At 48.0% G+C, this 20,729-nt stretch overlaps 1 protein-coding gene across 6 annotated transcripts in view; it reads right to left on the bottom strand.

Moving 5' to 3' along the window:
- Positions 1–20,729, bottom strand: part of dscamb (Down syndrome cell adhesion molecule b) — a 75,817-nt gene that overhangs the window by 22,109 nt on the left and 32,979 nt on the right. For 5 of the 6 annotated variants that reach the window (XM_053872309.1, XM_053872311.1, XM_053872312.1 and 2 more), the window contains exons 4-10: positions 5,511–5,657; positions 5,082–5,360; positions 4,636–4,911; positions 3,786–4,082; positions 2,903–3,175; positions 2,018–2,296; positions 1,827–1,946 (exon numbers count right to left, since the gene is read on the bottom strand). In XM_053872309.1, the coding sequence (XP_053728284.1) occupies positions 1,827–1,946; positions 2,018–2,296; positions 2,903–3,175; positions 3,786–4,082; positions 4,636–4,911; positions 5,082–5,360; positions 5,511–5,657 (1,671 nt within the window). Of the gene's footprint in view, positions 1–1,826; positions 1,947–2,017; positions 2,297–2,902; positions 3,176–3,785; positions 4,083–4,635; positions 4,912–5,081; positions 5,361–5,510; positions 5,658–20,729 lie in introns of those variants that run through there. The other variant, XM_053872314.1, reaches the window with a different exon arrangement.

The following is a 20,729-nucleotide window of genomic DNA, read 5'->3' as shown; positions in this document are numbered from 1 at the left end:
CGCTTTCATCCCTGGTTACATGGATGATGGAGCAAACACCTGGGGCCCCTCTTCATCTGCACTGCTCAAGTGGCTGAACTCACCTGCTGCCTTTCTGTTTGTCCGTTCCGTTTTACGGCTTTTTCGCGTTCTTTTTCTCTGGTGATTCTCTAATGATGCGCGAGAAGAAGCCCTGAGCTGAGGTGCAGACGGTTGGGTTTGCATGTGCTCATGCACCGACCTGCCCACCTGTAAGGATTCTGAAACAACATCAGCCTCGCTTACAGGTGCTTCACTCTTTGAACTGCAGGTCTTCAGGTATGGTCTTGTTTTGCAGCGGTCCGTGCTCATCACGAAGCAGTGGTCGTGGACACACCAGGCCAAGGATCCCATTGATTCTGTTGCCTTCATAAGCACACTTATCCTTGTAGCAACAGACGAGGGAGACGGCCCATGCTGACCAATGTTCCCCCAAAGATTCGTCCTGAATTGAATTTCTGGAATACAGGCCTTCATAAAGCCTTACGACATTAGATCAACGAAAAGTTTGACCGCGTGTGTCCTTAACCCAGCAGTTTCCACAGGTCCTTCGGCGCAGCGGGGCTTAAGCCGGGTGACACCGCCACATACACAATAGAACTAACTAAAATAGCTGCTATTTGAAGTGAACTATTGGAGCTGGCTGATGTTGATGTTAGTTTACTTAGTGTATTAGAAGACTCTTGATTCTTGATATACATATATAGGAATATATATATATCAAGAAAAAAAAAATACAATTAATAATTGTAATAAAATAATTGTAATATGCAATTCAAAACAATTGAATGCTTTTATTTTTTAAATAAAAAAAATATATCAAATTTCACACAAGTTCCATTCCTCAATGTGAATTACACAAATTGTAAATAAAGTTTTTAATATTTTGACGCTATTATAAACTATTACAGACACAGCCGACGACGGGTCGCTCACAGTGGTGTGGGTGAGCGCTCAGAGCGTTTGTGGGTTTGCTCAGACACATGAAAAATTAGAGGCAACATTGATGCTGACCCTGGCCCCCTTGTCCAAGGCAAGCTTCAGAGCCTAACAGAAGCTACTACTTAATACAATATATTAATTGACGTCCGTATACTGAGCAACCACCCATTCAAATATGTGACTACAGTGTCTTAAATGACTGCGAAGAGAAGAAGATCTGAGCGGATTCTTTGCACTGGGGACAGACAGCAGGAGAACAGTGACAGCATGTCAATCAAGCCTCCTGTCAACAACGGATATGTTGTTTTGGACTTATGTGCGACACGAACAGACTGGTGGTAACGGTGGCTCTCTTCAGGATTTAGCGTGACAGATACTGAAGATACATCAACTCTTTTTAAGCTCCTCTTAAAGAGCAAAACCTCAGCCATCATCTGAAACCAGATGCAACTCTGTACCTTGATCTGTTATGACACAGCTTCACATGCAGCCCATATGGATCAGATCAGATCAGGTTCAGGTCCGGAATATTGCAATGATCCGGATCGAAGTATGTTGGGTTATATTAACAACCATGGCGTCGGCTTGGATTTTGTTCTGTTTTTGCCGATAATTCAGAGTATCTGTGGAGTTAAAAGCTTGAAAGTCACGACCCAACACTAAACATTGAAACATTTAATCACTGTAATTTAAAAAACAAACAACCAGAAATCTCGCCTTCCTTTTCCTGTTTCTGCCGTGTCCAGATGATCAAATTCATACGTTTTTCAGTTTGGCTTCTAACAAGGCGTCAAATCAGCAGTGATATTCACTCAACCTCCACCTCAGCAATAGTGAGTGCGAGCTGTGATCCAGCTCCATCTTACCTTTGGAGTGCTCCCAAACGATGGTGGGTGGTGGGTAGCCTTCAGCAGAGCAGTTGAGTGTCACGGTTTTACCATAAATCCCGTCTTGATCTTCAGGCTGGACTACAAACTGTGGAGGCACTGTTGAAACACACAAAACACGCTCACTCAAACGCAGCCCTGTGAATAACTGCATTTATTTCAACTACTACCTCGAACTATCAGCTGACTCTGGTGCTCCACGGCGGCCGCCTCATTTCGGGCAATGCACGTGTAGTTTCCATTATGGTCCGGGGTGAGGTTGGAAATCCTCAGGGAGCTCGTGAAGTCAATGTTGTCCACAGTCACCCCGAGACTGATGGGAATGGGCCGTCCATCTTTCTGCCAGGTTATGTCCAGTGGCCGGTCACCTGACATGACCACGCAGGGGATGAAGACACGCTGGCCGATGGTGAAGCGCTGAAACTCGAAGGGCTGGATGTATGGGGGAACTGCGCCGAGAGCAGGAAATAGAGCCACATGTCAAGGACAAAACATGTCAAGATCAAAACACGCAGCAAAGAGTCGCTGAGCAAATGTTGACAGAAAGATTCAAGCGTGCTCTTGTGAGTCTTCTGCCGTCACACAACTCATCTGTGGTTGAGTGTCCAGTGAGATCAAATAACACTGAAATAAGCAGCACTTTAGCAGCTTATTTAATTCTCAACAAAGTGGAGATAATGGACTCGGGGATCCCTGAAGACACTTCCGCATTTTAAGCATGAGGAGAGTAAATTAACAAATGCACTGGCTCACTACAGCACCACTGGGAAGCCGTGCTTTGTATCATGGCTCTCCCTTAGATGATCACTCTTTTTTTCCTCTCGTGCTTCACGACTCAGCGTAATGCGCCGATGATGGCATTTTCACACAGTAAATAGATGCAGAAAATGCCTCCTAATGGGGAAACCCTGGTCTATTTATCACCGCCAGTAGCAGGATCAAAACACGCCGGTCGCTGAAAGGAGCCTTCTGGACGCTGTTTAGAGCGTTCTACACACGTCTGTGTGTTCGTATCCAAACACGTATGCAGCCTCGCACACACGCGCGCAGCTCACCTCTCACACGTAGATGGACGCTTTGGGAGTCCATCTTGTTGGGTTGCACCATCACCTTGCAGTTATACTCGCCGGCGTCCACCTGCTGCACGTTGCTGAGCTTCAGCGTGCCGTTGTTCTCAAACGCTCGCTGTCGATGGTTAAACGGTAGCAACGCAGAATTCTTATACCACTTAATGGAGTAATAAGGGTAACCAATCACACGGCAGTGGATAAACGCATCACGCCCAGCGATCGCAGTGATATTTTTCATGGGGCGAATGCTGGCACGGCCTGGAAATGAGAAGCATATTGAAAGGTTTAGGCATATCAACAGTCATCGGACGGACGTGAGGTGCACTTGTTTTGTGTGTGCAGTGTGAACACCAAACCATTCAGAGCTACGGGCTGATTTCACATCGGTTTGATCAAAGCACCTCGCAGGATGCCAACAGGCTGAAGCGAGTATAGATCTAACAACAACACATACTTTGGACTGCTCGGCCACGTAACAGTGATCCAGCCTGAGTCTCACAAAGACAAGCAGGGTAACTGCATGAGCTGCTAACTGAATTTGGCTGCTGAGCACACACGCTCACCACACACACACACACACACACACGGAGACACTCGCGCTCTAAACATTCTAGCAAAGAAGGAAAGCGTGATCGCCCCCCTCTGGCTGTTTACCCTACAGGCCAATATGGAATCTCAACTACGAAAACAAGCATGCACTACCAGGCAGGAGTCCATTATTCAGACACCACTGCTGAGACAGGGCTCATCTATGGAAAGTAGCGTACAAATATACCTGTCGCTCAGTCTACAGAGACACAACACAGACGACACAGAGACAGACGGGTATGTGTATTGTTGGTCTTGGAGGAGCTGATTTGACAAGCACCTCTTACGTTTATTCGAGCCTGGTGGTACACGACCCCGGCCGAGTTGCCACACGTGCAGCGGTAGACGCCGCCGTCCGGCACCTGGGTGTGGGTGACGTTGAGCTGGCTGACCACGTGGCCCTCGTGCGTCTCGTAGTGCCCCAGGTGGTGGTGGCTGTCTTTGATGACGGGGTCGTCGTCCAAAGACCAGGTGCAGCGAGGAGGCGGCGTGCCCTTGACGTTGCACACCAGGAAGACAGGCTCGTTGGGGTTCACCACCTTCTCACTGAACGAGGACAGGATTTTAGGAGTGCCATCTGTGGTCGGGCCGAGAAGTTATTGGGAAAAGTATTAGATGAGAGAAATGTAGAGAAAGCATGATGAATGTAATGCACTTCCAAGTTGTGTGAAATCTGCCCAGTTTTCTTTTCCCTCGCATGAATGGAAATTATCGTCACAGAAACACTGATCTGTTTGTAAAACACAGTTCTACCATCATGACGCCAAATCTTTGCTTTTGCTGCCTGAGCAGGATGTAGGCTCTCTAAATGTCTTCCTGCCTGCATCTGCTCCCTGATAATCCAAGTCTGTTCCACATGATTATCGATGATCAATAGTTCCCTTTTACAGCTCCGGGGCTGCAGGAGACAGTTGCCTGAGTAACGCTGCTGAGGTGTGGTGGGAATCAGGAGCGTACTTCTGTCCGCAGGTCTGGACGATAAAGCAAATATTGGCCCATGCCGTCCACCGGCAGCAGGGCGCATTAAATATGTGACACCATCCGTACTCAAATCCCGATTCTACGTCTGCTGAGCTATTGATGGTGAGGTTGCGCTCGATCGGTTTGACAATGGCAGCGAGCAAATTCACCTTCGAGGATGACTTGCACGAAATCCTGCGCCGACATCTTGCCCTTCCTGGCGAAGCACTGGTAAGCTCCCCCGTCACTCTTGGACATGCCCTCCATGATAAGGTTTTCCCGGTTGAGCCCCGTGAAGCGAACGTTGTTGCCCGGGTAGATGAGTTCTCCATTCCGATACCATGACAGCTCATATTCGTCTGAGCCGCTCACGCTGCAGGACAGGGAGACCTTGCTGCCCACGCTGCCTTTCACCTTACGAGGGCTGACCACTGCCTTCAGAGGCTCTGTGGAACAAATCACACGTGGGGAGGACATGATCTCCTCAGTCTCAGAACACATGGAGTCAGCATCTGTCTCAATAAAGACCTGTCAACTAGAAGCTAACATCCGGATATTAGGATGGAAAAATGTGACTGCACGCACATTACCCAAGGTGTAATGAAGGAGAGCTTACGTTTGACGTAGAGGCGACCCATGACCTCAGCGTTGCCATAGCTATTCCACACTTCACAAACGTAAGTGCCAAAGTCACTGGGCTGCACATTGTCAATCTGCAGCCCAGAGATGGTCTGACGGAAGCGGCTGTCGGGCTCCAGAGGGCTGTTGTCCTTCAGCCAGCGGTATTTGGGCATGGGGAAGCCTGAGGCCTTGCAGGGCAGCTCCACGCGATGGTTAATCATCACCTCGCGGTGGTCGAAGCCGTCCAAGATGGCTGGCTCCGCGTTGGTGGGGTCTAAAGAGGAGCAGATGGAATGGTTGCATCATGACACCGGTTTACCATTTTGATCCCCTGTTGGCCCATGAGCAAGGTGTCAAGCGAGCAGGTACAATTCCTGTCATCGTGTGAAGGCATCATTCCCTCACAGCCAAACACAATACTGACCTGACACAATGAGACGTGCACTGTTGCTCTGGCGGGTTTCGCCGGTGTAGCGGTGGCGGGTGGTGCATCGGTAGTTATTCAAGCCATCCTCTGGCAGGACGTCCAGAATATACAAGGCCCCCGTGGATGTGATGAGATATCTTGGTCCTGGCATGAATGGATAAGTGGCTGTTAAAATGTCACCATCAATACATCCATGCAGCACATTGCGTAATAATGAGCCAGAAGTAAGGACCATCTGAGTGCCGATACTGGCAGTGGTGGTGTAACAGAAGCAGACGCAGTATCACACACTGTTACGGCCCAGTCTGAGGTGCTACTGTATGGTGTGGCCGAAGGTTGATAAAGAACTGTTCACAGTCATTACCTGGCGTCTGCAGATGGAGAAGAACCTTTGCATCAGTCATGCTCACACAATCTAAATCCATTCCCATGTTGACACACTTAGAATAGTAAACCAGTGTTTTCCCACCAGTGCGACGTGAGAGCCTGTCAGTTGCAGTGGAAATGGACCAGAGATGGGGTGGGCATTACATCATAAACCATGAGAACCTGCGAGGACACGACATGGATTCGCTCACATTCTTCCTGGACATCTACCGCTGACGCGACTCGTCCAGCGCTGGCAGCGTGCAGTGCGAAATGCCCCTCTTCCCTCACAGCGAAGAAGAAGAAGTTGTTTTTAACCCTGATGCCTGTAACGTGACCACACAGCTTCACGACAGAACGATTGATCCTTGGCGGGCCCGCGACGTCTGTCTGCCCCGCAGAGCTAACAGAGCTAACAGAGCTAACGGCTAATGTGATGTCTCCTTCAAAACCTTCAAAGTTTGCTTTGTTGTTTAATCCTTAGATAGAAACTATAAATGCAAACCAAATAAATGCGCTCCAGAATACGAAGAGAGAAAAAAATCGAGAAAAAGACGAGTGTGGAAATTCATCGAACTAGAATAAAATCACGCAAAACAGTTATTTAAAACTAATAAATCCTGATGTATTTTTGCCATATTGGAATATGGAAAGATTTCTAAACAAATACGTTTTCTGCAAACGGCGTGCCACACTAGCCGAGAGTTAATACCTACAATTTTTCACCAATTCAAATCGACTTTCTACAGGACATTGGACTGAGCACCATTGGCCGAGGTTCCGTTGGTGTGAGCCTAGGGTTTTTTCAATGAACCACGTGTGCTGTGGCTTGAAAAAGAAAAGAAAATTGGTTTATAAGAGGAAGATCCTCTCCTAAATTATCCGGATGCTCCATCAAATCAATTTATTTTAGATGGAGAATGACATTGCTGCTGTTGTCCTGCTACTGAGACAGGGAAAGGGTTTGAGGCAAACCCATGAGTGTAATGTAAAGCAGCCCTGCTCTGATCATCGCTGTCATTGGCTGGTGTGTTTGATTTTAATTCTACCTCGTGGTATATCAAAGCGCTGAATGCAAGCAGAAAGCCGGAGTAACCCTATTCAAGCTTCAAAAGGAGTTTTATTTCCGTGGGATTTTGGCGATTTATTTATTTCCATATTGAGCCGCTTCTGGTTTTCTCTTCATTCATGCACAGTGGGATGAGTCAAAACAGCCCAGCAACATGTGCAACATGATAAAATATTGAATGACAAGCAGGTGTCCAGGTCTTCTGTGTGGGTGAGCAGATTAGTCAGCGCCCTGACCGAGGTCACGTCAGCCTCCATGGGTCACAGAATTAAAACCAACATGTGAAATAAACTGCACTGATGCAGAGTTATGGCCGTACAGTGTTGGTACCGTCGACCGGAGCAGAAGCTCTTTGTCAAGCCTTTGTTTCCGTCTCCCTCTCAGAGAGGTGACTGCTATAGTTCCAGCCACATTTGTCTCAACATGCACACAGGAGCCGAGAGCTGCAGGTTATAAAGGAGTTCACTCTCCCAAATGAGCATTTTCCAGTCCGTATATAAAACTGCCATCTATTTCAGCACAACACTTGAGGGGGATATGTATGAAGGAAGCAAATCATGCTTAATATACTTAGATACTGGCATGAATTTTTCATACAGAAAACAGACCTTGAGGGGTTAAGCAAACAGAGTGGTGGGAGACGCAGCTATTGTAAGCATTGACCTAGATAGAGCCGTTATTTTGATGTCCTAAAGGATTTCACTAGTTTACATGCAGACCGTCGATGGCTAACCAGCAAGTCCAGTTGATGAAAAACCGCATGTGTGGGTGTGTGCGTGTTGTGTTCCTGGCAGCGTGGAATATTCTTTGAGGGTACGAAGTGAAAGAAAAATAAAGGCAGTATTGATTCTCTTTGGGCTAAAGGCAGTGTATATCGCGACGGCGCGTCCATGTCTTTGGCCAAGAGGCTTAATGGAAAAGTACATTTTATCTTCTTATTCTTGTGTGGAACGTCTGACAGTACGAGTCACAGAAACGTAACCGTCACTGCCTCCCCGGATTTTCTGTTCTGAAACACCTTCCATTTTGATTCTCCACCGGTTCTCTGAAATCTCACAGTGGAATCCATCTTGAGTGAGGCGAAATGGTATTTCATTCCAGCCACAGAGAGCTGAGCAATTTTCTCTTCAAGCACCTCCACGCTCCAGCCTTGCTTCTTAAGACAAATGCTGTCATTGTGTTTTGGTGGATTCAAGTGCAGACCGAGGTGAAGAATGGGATGGTTCTGTACGGACACTGGCCATTATTTCTGCCAGCAACAGTGTTTCTGAAGTCCGGAGAGTGATGTGCGTGGACCGGATGGCAGCGGCTCAGATGGGAAATTAGTGGTTGTAAACCAGAGTCCTGGAACAGATCAGCAGTAGATTAACCGCTATGGATTATTTAAGGTGGTAATTGAGACCTCCGCATCCATTAAATTCCAGAGTTGCCGTGTTGCTGTATTAGTGCGCGAGTGTGGGGACCTTGCCTCCATTTACTCGCAGCCACTGATACAGTAAAGTGAAAAAGTGCTCCACTCCACCAGACACACTTTATCTAATCATCCCCACTTTGCCATAGACAGAATCTAATATGAACAGCGGCTCTCGCTCTCAGCAGGCTAAATAAGCCTCAACGTACAGATGAGCTGGTGTCACAGCGTCCTCGCCGGCTGCACGATTCACTGGTGCCACCGCCGAGACCTCATCATTCTTTCACAGCAGGACTGGACTGTGTTAATCAAACAGGCGAAAAGAAATCATTTCCTGCGCCATGCGTCGTCCATGTCAGTCAGGAGCAAGTATGAGCTGGATACAGGAGAGCGATGCGTTTGTGAGGCCTCGTGGAACAGGGTCCTCATTTCTGAGCCCACTAGATGGCGCTCTCGGCTCTGACAGCATTGGTCTTCACCAATCTTTTCAATGAAACCTCACCTCATTTATAAACCAACAGCTCCACCTGCTGAGCTCCAGAACTAAGGACACTGTTTCGTGAAGCCTCATCCGCCCAGCATTACTGTCCTGTTTTAAGTGAGACAGCAGTTTCACATCAAAGCAGCAATGAAAATATTTTTCATCCAAGTTATATTTGCTTCAAATACAGCCTCCTGGCTGTACTGAACAGAGAGATAGGAATGTCTGTTTACATTTCGCAAGTGTCTCTAGTGTTATGAGACATTTTGCACGAGACCATGTGTTTGAAAGAGTCTGCTGTGAGAGGTTCCCTACACAGGAAGAGAGAAACACAAAAAATAATTTCCTGAGCTTTCCACCAACTAAAAAGACAGTGCCTAATCTTTCTTTCTTTCCCCCTCCAGTTCTGAAACGTTGAGCACATTTGAAGGAAATAGTTTGGTGAACTGTTTCTTTGTCTAAAATGTATTCAAATTTCTAGTTCCGTGGTTCGGATGCAATCGGATCCAGTCCTTATGACGTCAGAATTACCAAGCCAGTTGATGTGTCTCACATGATCCCGGGATGGGACGCCGCCATGTTCCTAATCTTTCTGAAACCACAGAAGATCCCCTGACTTTCAAGTAAACAAACTTGAGAGCAGAATTCTGATTCAGTCCTTGAACACAACCACCCAAACCAGCACCAGGGAGCCTCTCAGTTTAATTCCAACTGTGCAGTTCCGCTCCCTTGACCATTGCACTGTGCACTGCAGATAAATCGGGGTCACAACAATCATTTCTAGAAGGAACTGCAAACAGTGAGGACCGTGAGCAGGTGCGCAGGGAGTTTCAATATCAACATTAGTGATGGGTCAATGAGGTTTCATGAAACAGTGCACGGCCTTTCACAGGCCACCAGATGGCACAGTCTGCTGCAAAATGCAGTGAGACCTCACACCATTTCTAAACCAAGAGTGCCATCTAGTGGCCCCGGAACGTTAGGACACCGTTTCATTATCCCTGCAGCACTGTTTCAGCGCTGTCACTAGCGCCATCGTCAGGATCGGAGGCCTCTCCAGTGTGGAACTAAGACCTGGTGGCCTCGACAGCATCAGAGAGGAAGCGGCGGCTGAGCCCCTGCAGGGAAGTGGTGGAACCATGTGATCCCGGAATAATTTCTGCCTGCTCGGAGTCGGGGCTACCTTGCATCACGACAAGAGGGCACAGGGCGCCGGATCGCAGCTTTAATCCAAGACGATTGAGGTCAGATCACCGGACTGGCACAGTTGCAGACAGGGCTTCTCAGCATAATGGATCAAGGAATAAGGATGAAAACACATGTGCAGTATGGCAGACACGCCTTGCTACTTCTGACGGAAGACTTGCAGAGTTTCCCATTGGATGCACACAACAAAGCGCAGTTGAGTGAGTAGAATGGCGGCCGACATTTACACGTCTGCTGACTGGACTTCAACACAAACAAGGCCCCATATGCACCACCACACGACATGGAGCGCACCTCACTGGCTCTGGCCGTTGGTCTGAGAGAATGGAAAAGGCGAAGCAGAAAGACCAGTGAGCGCTGTGTCAGACACCTGTAAGAGTCACCTGTCTGAATCTCCGTCTCTAAATGCACCAGCTGCGTGAATAGGTTTAAGGAATGACAAGTAGGTGACAGAGCCGTCATTGAGGCTGCAGTGAAGAAGGCGCCTTTGCTTCTGTGAAAGGTTTGGCATCAGAGCTGGAATACTAAGAGAGACTGTCTCTTATTTACCCTCAAACCCCTCTGTGTTCCTGTTTGGCTCATTCAACTTCCTCTGCTGCTTCCCCGTCGCTCTTTCCTGCGTGCTGTCTCTCTTTGTGTGTCCTGAATGCTAAAGCAGGAGCAGGCTGTGTCAGAACACTGCAGTCGCCAGCACACAAACACCTACCTTTACTGAACAGGTATGTGTCAGAGGGAGCGGGAGCAACGTGACGCGCAGCTTCTGGACTCAGAGGCTCTTTCCAAATACAGACCGGTGTTGTCCTGCAGATGTATGTGGAAGGTTGATGCATGTGACGCTTCGTGCATGTGACGACGAGACAATACAAAATTCATCCTTATTTCATTCACAAAAATGAATATAGAGTGGCACATTACTGCAATATACCAACTTCTCAAGGGTTTCGTCTGACTATAAATTATTAGTGTGATGTAATCCATGCAAAAAAAGTCTAACTGCCTCGAGATGACCGATTCATATTTAATAAACAGCTTAACAAGTGAAGGATGTCGCTTCAATAAATCATGAGACACCCGTGCAGGGGACGCGAGTCCTGGTGCTGGTCACAGCTGCTGCATTAGATCAACATGATTGGCTACAGAACTGGCCAACATCTGTGTCCGCGGAGGCAAAACTGGATCTGCTTTTTTAGCTTTTATATTTAAGTTTTAAGTTTGACTGATACGAACAATAAAAACAATTATTATTAACATTATTATCCGTTTTTTGTATTTGCAGTTCAGCTAATACTACATATATATAAAAATATAAACTAACAATATACACTAATCCTATGTTTTTATTAGTATTATGATCTGTTTTTTGTATTTACAGTTCAGCTATTATTTCACATGCATCAAACATCAACATCAGACCAACAAAGGCACTAAATGTTGCCCACAAGAATGTAAGTTGTATCTACCACAAAAAAACACCAAGATAATTCTGCAAAATAAAGTGGTATTTGAGTTGAAGAGGTTTGAGTTTAACCCCCAGGCACCATGAAATACTACACCTCCAAATAGGCAACACAACACGCTCTGTCCTTCCTCAATAGCTCGGACAGCAACGCTGCGGTGATCTTAAGAAGATTTATTTTTACGCTTCACTTTCAGCCTTGCTAACTCCACTGGCTACACTGTGTAATGTGGGTGTGACAGGACTCTATAGAGCACATGTTCTCTGTTGCATTTCTCCCCTGTTGTTGCTTGTTTAGCACATTTTTTAGCGATGCAGCATATTGTGGAAAGTTGAGCAGGCTGAGGCCTGTGGGCAGCGAGGAGCCCGATGAGACGGAGACGCTTATTTCAGTCCTGTTGTCTGGTTGTTATTGCTCTCCGCTGAGCTGCCTGAAGAAGAATATCCCGCTTGATAGGGCTGCGGAGGAAGTCGACGCTCTGTTGCCAGGTCCAGCGCTTCAGCTCGGGTCCCACAACTGGCTGTGTCTATGGGCTAATCCAATGACTGGTGTATTGGCACCACTTCCCGGCGTCCACATGAGGCCGACGTCGTCTCTTCCACTCTGTGTTTGTGTCTGATCCTCACAGATGGAGAGTAAAACCAGTAATTAAATCTTCCATTTCTCCCAATCTGCAAATAGGATGCTGGCTGGAGGCTGTGCTGCGGCGTGTGTGTGCGCGCGCCGCAGTTGTGTGTCCGGACAAGGCGCCTCGCCGCTTGCCATCATAACCTAATTATTGCAGCAGCTTAACAACTGCAATTAGCACATTTCCATCAGACGACACTAATTTGTGACTTGCAGCACCATTCAGGGCCGAGAGACACACACACTCACACACAGGGAGTGAGGGAGACTTCATTCAGTGGCGAGCGGCGGCCAACGCTCCGTCCGTATCTATAGAGCGCTGGAAATTGCTTATGGTAATTGCAGTTATTGTAAAAGTAGGTTGGAGCATGAATTCAATTGAGAAATGGAACAGTTTACTTTTTGGTCCCCACATAGGGCCAGGGTGTGTGTCCTCAGATGGCTGGAGGCAGGACGCGCACGCCCCCGGGGGGAGAGGCGCAGCGGTGCCTGCGATCCTTTCATCTCCTCGATCTGCTGAGTAATGACTGACTTTCTTTTTAATGATTGTGAGGAGAGCCTGTCAAACTCCACACCCAGCAGCCAAGAACCAGAAATGGACGCGCAAAGACCTCGTGGTGTCAGGGGTCATTTAGCTTAGCAACGCAAAATACCCAAGACAAATGACGGACCCGGGCTCAGCAGTGAACACTACTCCCTTCAAAGGGACATTAAACCCAAACGTTCACGAGCTCTTCACATACATGTGTTTCTGTCCTTCACCAGAGCTTCACTTGCTCCTCAGCACTGATGGATATCAGCTGTTTTCAAGAGAAACAATGATGGCGGCAGCAGCCACAGCCCTCCACCCCCCTGACTGTCCTCCTCTGGAGCCGCCGCTCGCACTGTAAAGCCAGACTCATGTTGAGCGATAGGCTTGAGAATGAGCGCGGACACTGTGTCTGAGGCCCTGGTTTTTAATAGGGTTCTGTTCCCAGTAATTATGCTGACACAATTTGATCAGCACCAGGCTAAGCATCTTCATCTGCGGGAGATCGGGGGAATTAACGCTGATGTAATAAGTACAATTTGTCACGATTAGGACGGAGGTGTTGACAGGTGCTCATGTTGTCAGGGGCAACCGCCCGAGCAGCGCATGTATCCTCCAGCATCAAGGCCAGTGCAGCTGCCACGGGCCTCTCACTGATCCATGTGTTGGGCACCGGCAGACACGAGCGCCTGCATCCTGATGCGGCGTTTCAGAGCCAGCGTTCAAATAGGTCGAGCTCAGCACAGTCCAAGACCAACCGACCTGTATCGTCAGCTACTGACTGGTTGACTTTCTTTCATCGTGGGTCTCGTCCTCTCATTTGTAGATCTTTAAACTGAACCTAGCTACGTGGCTTTGCGAGGCTGGGCACAGCTGGTTTTGAAAACATGAGACACAAGCGGAGAAGACCACTTTGCTTCCTGCCCCCAAATTCATTCAATAATTCAAAGAAAAAGCATCGACGCAAAAGTTTCATCATCACTCGTATTGAAAAGTGCCAATATTTGCATAGGGATCGGAGGCTGAGGTGTGGGCATCAAATGCACCTCTGGTAAACAGAAGCAGCGTTTGAAACGGAGGATGTAGAGAAGAGATGGGCAGGAATATCAGAGCTCTAGGAGGCAGAAGGCACGCTGCACTCTTAAGAGAAATACAAGCCTGAGGCCAGGTGTTGCACGGGCAGAGAGAAAAGACAGTACAGACCATGCAACAGGGCGCCAAAGTGTTGAAAGAAATTCACCAAAGACAAGCACTGTTACGCACATGCTAATGGAACTTGAAGGAAAAAGCAAGCTTGACAGCAAGCACCGGCAGTACAGCATAAAGGTATGAAGTATTCATTTGCTGGTTACTAGTAGGAAGACACAACGCGTCTGCTTTCATCTCTGCCGCCCGCTCGGTTGCCAAATCACCAATTGAAATGAGAGAGAAAAGCACTTGGACAGTGCCGACCTCCAGCAGGCTGCTCGACCAGCTGAGCTGGTCAGCAGAGCTGGTCAGCAGGTGGCAGCAGCCTCCCAGAAGTCACTCTCAAAACACACACCATCAATGATGAGAGGCGCTGCAGAGTGAGGGATTCTTCAAGAGACTCCTGGCCCCAGAACTGATCTAGACGCCATTGCTTCCAGCCTCCGGAGTCATCTCACCAACATCAGCATTTCCAAATGGTAACTGCTATGATAGCTGACTGCTGCTCCTGAGCAATAAGGTTTGATCACTGCTGGAGCTGATGAAAACACAGTTGTAAAAGTAAAGGTCCTAAACACACTGTGACTGTAGTTTTGCTGTGAGGGGATACACACAATCACATACCTGCAACACAGCCGCCTCCAAACTCCATCTCAACCCTCTGTGATTCTCCCTTTGTCATGAAATGTACAGCTATGAAATACTTTTTTGATCACCAGTCGCCTTCACACAGCTCCATTTTGTTCACCAGACACTGGCGCTACCACCGCAGCCCTTGGTGTTGCGACGCCTTGCCCTGACCAAGGGAAGGGAAACTGACTCATGGAGCTTTGCTGGGTCACTGTGATGCTGATCTGCCGACAGAGACGTGACAGTGAGGGACACCAAGTCACCTGAAAATCTTGCGCAGTCGTCGCCCACGAAACAGCGCTTTCACTGAAGCCTTTAACACACAGTCTCTCAACCTGCATAAGGTGAAAAAGAAAAAACTCTTGAGCTGCTTGTGTCTTCATTGGAGCCGATTGTGCGCAGGGATCAAGCAAGCTAGTGATGATGTGGAGGGCTAGGTGTACGCAGCACTCGGTGCGAGCGCTGACTCGGTTATTTATTTATGAATCTCTCCGACGTGTCTTTGCCTGCCCTGGACAGAATTCCACTGCGCTCAGGACCAAACCTCAGGTTTCCACTGTGATCATTCTCAGTGATCTGTGGCCAGAGTTCACTGCTGACTGACTGCAGGTGCTTCTTGTTGCAAGCAGCAGAAAGAGTTGAGTTGCTGATGTGAACAATCATTCTGACCTGTCTGCGTTGAATAACCCTCTCTTGGCCCAAGTTTTTCTGCATGGCTTCCCTGATATTCACGAGAAAACAAGGTCAACTTTAGCGTTGGCTTGTGCAGCTGCGAGTGTGTGTTGGTGCTGTCGGGGCACAGCCACCGAGGCTGTGCAGGCTGACGTCGGCAGCAGCCACTGCTGTCCACAGGTCTGCGTCTCTCTCCATCCGGCGCACCTTTGCTTCGCTCTACCTTCACTGAGAGCCTTGCCTGCCTCTCAGGCATCTCGTCGTTTGTCATTCTCTCCGCACGTCTTCCTCTCCACCACTGTCTCGCTGCATCTGTCCGCCTCCCGCGCTGCCTTCGCCGTGCCTTCATCCCTTCCTCTGTCCTTCCTCCGCCTCTCAAAGCGAACATTGCATCTCCTTGTTCGCCGTCTCCCACTCTGAACAAAGCGCCTCCTCTGTGCTCTGTTCGACGACTCGGAGTGCGAATGCAGCGCAGCCTCTGAATCGGCACACGGGCCACATGGCGCGACAATGGCTCATTTCAACCCCAATTTCCCCTGAAATGAATGGGAGCCCACCCCGGCACACGCGGCGCGCCTTTTAATTGGCCCACGTTAGATTCAAACCATTAAACCACTGATGTCAACACATCTCAGCTGGCCCACCTTCTGCCCCCCAAACACACACACTCACACACACACACTCCTCCTCTGGCAACCCGAACATAAACGTCTTATCTCCCAGAGCCGACCAAAGACAGAGACCCCATGAATATGAAGCAGCAGCAGCATTTGTGTGGCAGCAGCAGACAACAAGGCACGAGCACGCGCTCACGTGCACGACACTCAAACACACACGCCAGTGGCAGGAAGAGAGCAACACCAAATCTTTTAGCTCTAACGTCTCATCTTGGATGACCTCTTCCTGTCCATATCTTTTGCAATATTGCACTGAAGTCAGACAGCAAGGACCATCAGACGTGCAACAGACTGGGCTGTATCCAGCCAAGAAGAAGAATCTCCAGGCTTCTGTTTGCAGTGTCTGACACGTTGCAATTTTACTATTGTTAAAATGATATATCTCCTATTGACATGAAACGTCATCAGAGTAAGTATCTATTTTTGTTTTTTTTGTCGTCAAAATAAAGCTTAAAAAATATGGAAAAGCTTTATCATAAACATACATCAAATAAACGATACCTATTTATTTCTCTAGTCTTGACTGCTGCAGGTGTTTTTTTTTCTTTTTATCAATGTTTTTATTCAAACACGTCCTAAATAAGCAGCTGTAAGTGTATGAGAAGCTTGTTTTATTGGTCCGGTCAATGACCACATCCCTCCATCAGACCTCTGGGCAACAAACCTCATGGAATAAGTAAAAAAATAAAAAATAAAAAGGCGAGAGACAAGGTTTGTTCTCATCCCTGTGAACCCGCCAAGAAGCCCAGCCCCAGCCCGACTCCACACCCCTTTGAAATATCTCACTCCAAATTCACAATAGCCCAATCCCCCTCTGGATGTTGTCAGAGATGAAAGCGCTGGTGTGCACTGGTGCTCCGTCCGCTTCTCCTTCTCTCAGGAACACAGAGAGAGAGAGAGAGAGAAAAGAAAGTGATGACTCCAGCAGCCCCTGCACTCTTCAACCATTTCACAGCAGCTGCTTTGATCTGTGCAGCGCACGTCGCCATCATCGCCACGCATCAACCCTCAGCCTCCTGCTATTACACTTGCTTCTCTGTTTTACATCGGTCTCACTTAGCCACATTATGTGGCTTCTCGCCCGTCGTCTTGCCTCTCCTCCTCCTCCTTGTTTAGCTCATTAGTGGCTGGCAGGATCAATGACAGAGGAAGGTGAGTCTGAGTCTCTGGGTCATGACCTGCTGCCCACCTACTGGAGGAGCTCAGTCAGAGTGGAGAAGGCACTGCCACTGGTCCTGCCACCACCTGCACAATAAAATGACTTGTTTGACAAGATGCGTACAAATAAAACGGCTCTGGAATTGTGTTGCTGACATTAATGTTGGCAGCTGATCACAGTGTTCTAAAGATTTGCCAAACGAAATGTAGTTTAACTCAACGTCTGGGTCTCAAATCGCTAAAGCAAAATCTGAAAAGTATAAAGCACAGGTTTCACGTAGTTGACGTTTCCTCGCCTCTGTGATGTTGAGCACCATGGCCTGGTCTTCGGACCTCACACACAACACACTCTCGATGAGGTGGCACGAATGAGCCAATCGGCAGCAGGGGAGCCACACACCTGCTCTGACTGTCGTGTGGACACAAAGGCCCTTGAGTGAGAAGCTCCATGTGCACAGCGTCCCCCACCTCAGTGGACCACAGAGTGAGCAGCAGTTGATGTTTTCAGATGTTCTCCGTCAAATGAATGGCACATATTTACATGTGTGTTAATGTTTTCCTGCCGCAACTGAAATGTGTCTATAAGGAGGACTCATCTGACACAAGTCAAACCTCTGGATTATTCACGACAACAACCTCCACAAAGTTGTATTCCAACACCCAGAGAGGGCAAAACCCATGTGCAGTTGTGTGACTGAAGACTGAAGGCCCATCATCTCCCATCAACCTTGACTCTCTGCTGGTGCTGCCAGTGACACAAATCACCCCTTGGTAGTCGTGAATGGAGCCACTTAGTGTCAACCCAAACCCCAGTCTGTGTTCCAGGGGCAGGACGATGACGGGTGAGACCAACAAAATACCTAATACCGATGCACGAGTCATATCGACCCACAGTTTTCCTGAAGGTGCTGCCATGATGCGGTTGCAAGACAAGAAAGTTCCAGTGAACTGAGCCATGGACTTAATTTCACCAGATCAGAGGGATGCCGTTTGAAACGGTGTGTTTCTACACAAGAACTGAGTCATTCACTCGCTTCATTCACCGCACACAACGTTATGTTCAGCTAGTTAACAGTGGAATAAAAGCAGAGCTGCATTCAGGACAGAGGCTGTTGACAAGAAAAAGCAGCGTAATTATGAATATCCATGTCAAATTGAGCTGCGGTGCATTAACCAATGTTGTCACCCTAAATTCCAACAAATGAGGTTAATGCCAACAGCCAGCGAGCTGTACAGCCCTGTGGAGTGTCCGCTCATATGTCTTTACCTTATGGGCAGCGACTTTTGTGTGACGCAGCCCTTCTGATTGTAAACACTTTCTGTTACAAAGTCATGGTGTCAAGTTGTTCCCAGAGAGGAAAACAAGTCCGATTGATTCAGCCACCGAACGAGATGAGTAAATATGAAAGAATCAAGTCTCGGCGCTGATGCTAGGTGAGAGCAGCAGATTAAGTTGCCACACATCTCACTAATCCGCCATGTGGCGTACATCAGTCCGGCGTGTAAACTGTGTGTAATCCCGAGTAATTAGGACACAAGAGCAACCTTAATGCCTCATGATGTTTGACTTGTTTGGATTTACAGTCGTCCCGATCCCTGCTTCGCTCGTATCTTTATTTGCACAAACAAATCTAAGAAGATGAATGAGTCGCAGAGCCTGCTTTGAATGTTCTTCTGAGTCGGGGCATCAGATGTTTTGGGGAGTGGAAAAAGGCTTCGGGGAAAAGTCAGAGATGAAATGTAGTCAAACGCACAGCAGGAAACGAGCAGTAATGGCTTTGTAATAACCTCACAACAAATGGTTTCCCGAAGCATCAGACGTAAGACGTGTCAGACGCGGCTAACAGGTTAGCGTTGTGTGAATGAGAAGGAAAAGACAGGGGCCTCTTCTGGTCTGCGTGAGTGGTGATCTAAAGAAAAGATGTCTGCGGCGAGGACCACAGCCGAGACAGAGACGACCGTAGTTCCAGTGGCTGGTGAGTCGGACTTGAGCCGACACTCTCAGCCACTTAACCAGCCTAATGGGGGCGTAAGGCTTCATTTACCGCCTCACACGCGCCGCCATTGTTGCCACAGAGACAAGCAACCAGGCTCTCCAGGATTTACATAGAGCTTAATTTGATCTACTTCAGATCGCAACTTCCTTCCACTTGATGTAATGAAACCCAGAGATGTGACTAATTAAGTTGACAGTGAGAAGCGGCAGCTGATGAAGGCGCGAGGCAAACTGTGGTCAATATTGACACGGGCCGGTTATTGGCAGTGAAAAGGTTCAGCACCAGTTGAACAGCATCAGGCGTCTTCATCCACCGCCAGGCAGCGTGCAGTGGTGTGTGAGCAATAATGATGGGTCGGGCTGAACGTGCGCAGCCTTCTCTAAACTCAAGAATCTCGTGACTCAGCGCAGGAGAGGCGCTCTTATTGACAGGCTGGGAGCAGGTCCATGTCTCAGCGTCATGGTGCTATTGAGGGGACACGGAGGCACTTCCTGGCTGCGACGGGGCAAAGGGGAATGGTTGAGTTCATTGAATAAATGCAGGGTTTTCTTTCCCAAATCAGGATACGCTTTCAGCACTTGCATTTTTCATGAGGAAAAATGATTTATTGGGTCCATACGGTGGCACTTAGAACAACAGCGCATTCACTTTACATTTGACTGAACTTAATTCTTGGTGTTGCGCTGAGTGATTATTTATTCATACGAGGAGCAGCTTGGGAGGCAGCAGCTCCAGTTTCTCCAAGGCTCTCAGGCAGCTGACAGAGCTGATTCCAGATAGTCATATCTCTCTCCTCCACCTCCCATTACAAGTTTCCTTCACTCTGTCCTCTGGCGCTCTCATTTGGGCAGCCGTGTGTGTGTGGGGGGGAGTGGGGGGTGGAGGGGGACCGAGATGGTTACTGTGACAACAGCAGAATATGACGGACAGGGTGGCAGCCAACTCTCACGCCTCGGAATATTTCAGCCACTGCAGGCAGATTGGGACTGAGCTGCCTTGTTTATGGAGACACTACTGTTTTCAGCAGAATCAATAGGTAGAAGGCGGTGGACTGTACACACTTGGAGCAGCTGCATTGGAGTGGAAATGTGAACAGCATGGAGCAGTACAAACCATTAAAACCTTATCTATTTCCAAAGAATGAGATATGAATCAGCGGGCTGCTCCCCAGTGCCAGGAAGTGATGGGCGACACTGAGGGGCAGAGCTAAGATCAGACGGGAGTGATTGACAGGTGGAGGGTGCCAACTGGCAGTGTGCCGCTCCTGCCTTCAGAGAGTCTCCTTACTGTCAGGAAGCCGAACAGGAGCACGAGCACAAGTTGGGAACATTGTGCGCTCGTCCAGTACTTTGTGTGAATGTAGCTCTGGTTATTTTAGAGGACGGAGAAACCTGAAGTGTGAGTGAAGTCAAGCGTTCAACTGATGACAATCAACGGACGCGTCCCACAATCGACAATGCTTTAAATTGTCAGTGAAATAAAGGCGAGTATCATAAATAGACCAGTCATTTCATCCTCTCAGGCCCAGCCAGCCGTCAATAGTACTGGCTCATTGGGAATCAATAAAGATCAGAAATAAAAAGTCCCTCACGCAGCATATTCATTATGGGATATTGATAGTTGAAGAAGAACATTTTATTTGGTTTAAATTAAGTTTCTGAGCATCGCCTCAAAAACAGAAATAATAACATAAATAATAAATAAATAACAAGCCATTAAAAACAAACTGCATTGTGAGTGCTGCCCCC

Source organism: Synchiropus splendidus, chromosome 8 (assembly GCF_027744825.2).
Source record: "Synchiropus splendidus isolate RoL2022-P1 chromosome 8, RoL_Sspl_1.0, whole genome shotgun sequence".
Taxonomy (NCBI): domain Eukaryota; kingdom Metazoa; phylum Chordata; class Actinopteri; order Syngnathiformes; family Callionymidae; genus Synchiropus; species Synchiropus splendidus.
This window is presented reverse-complemented; position numbering and strand designations above follow the sequence as displayed.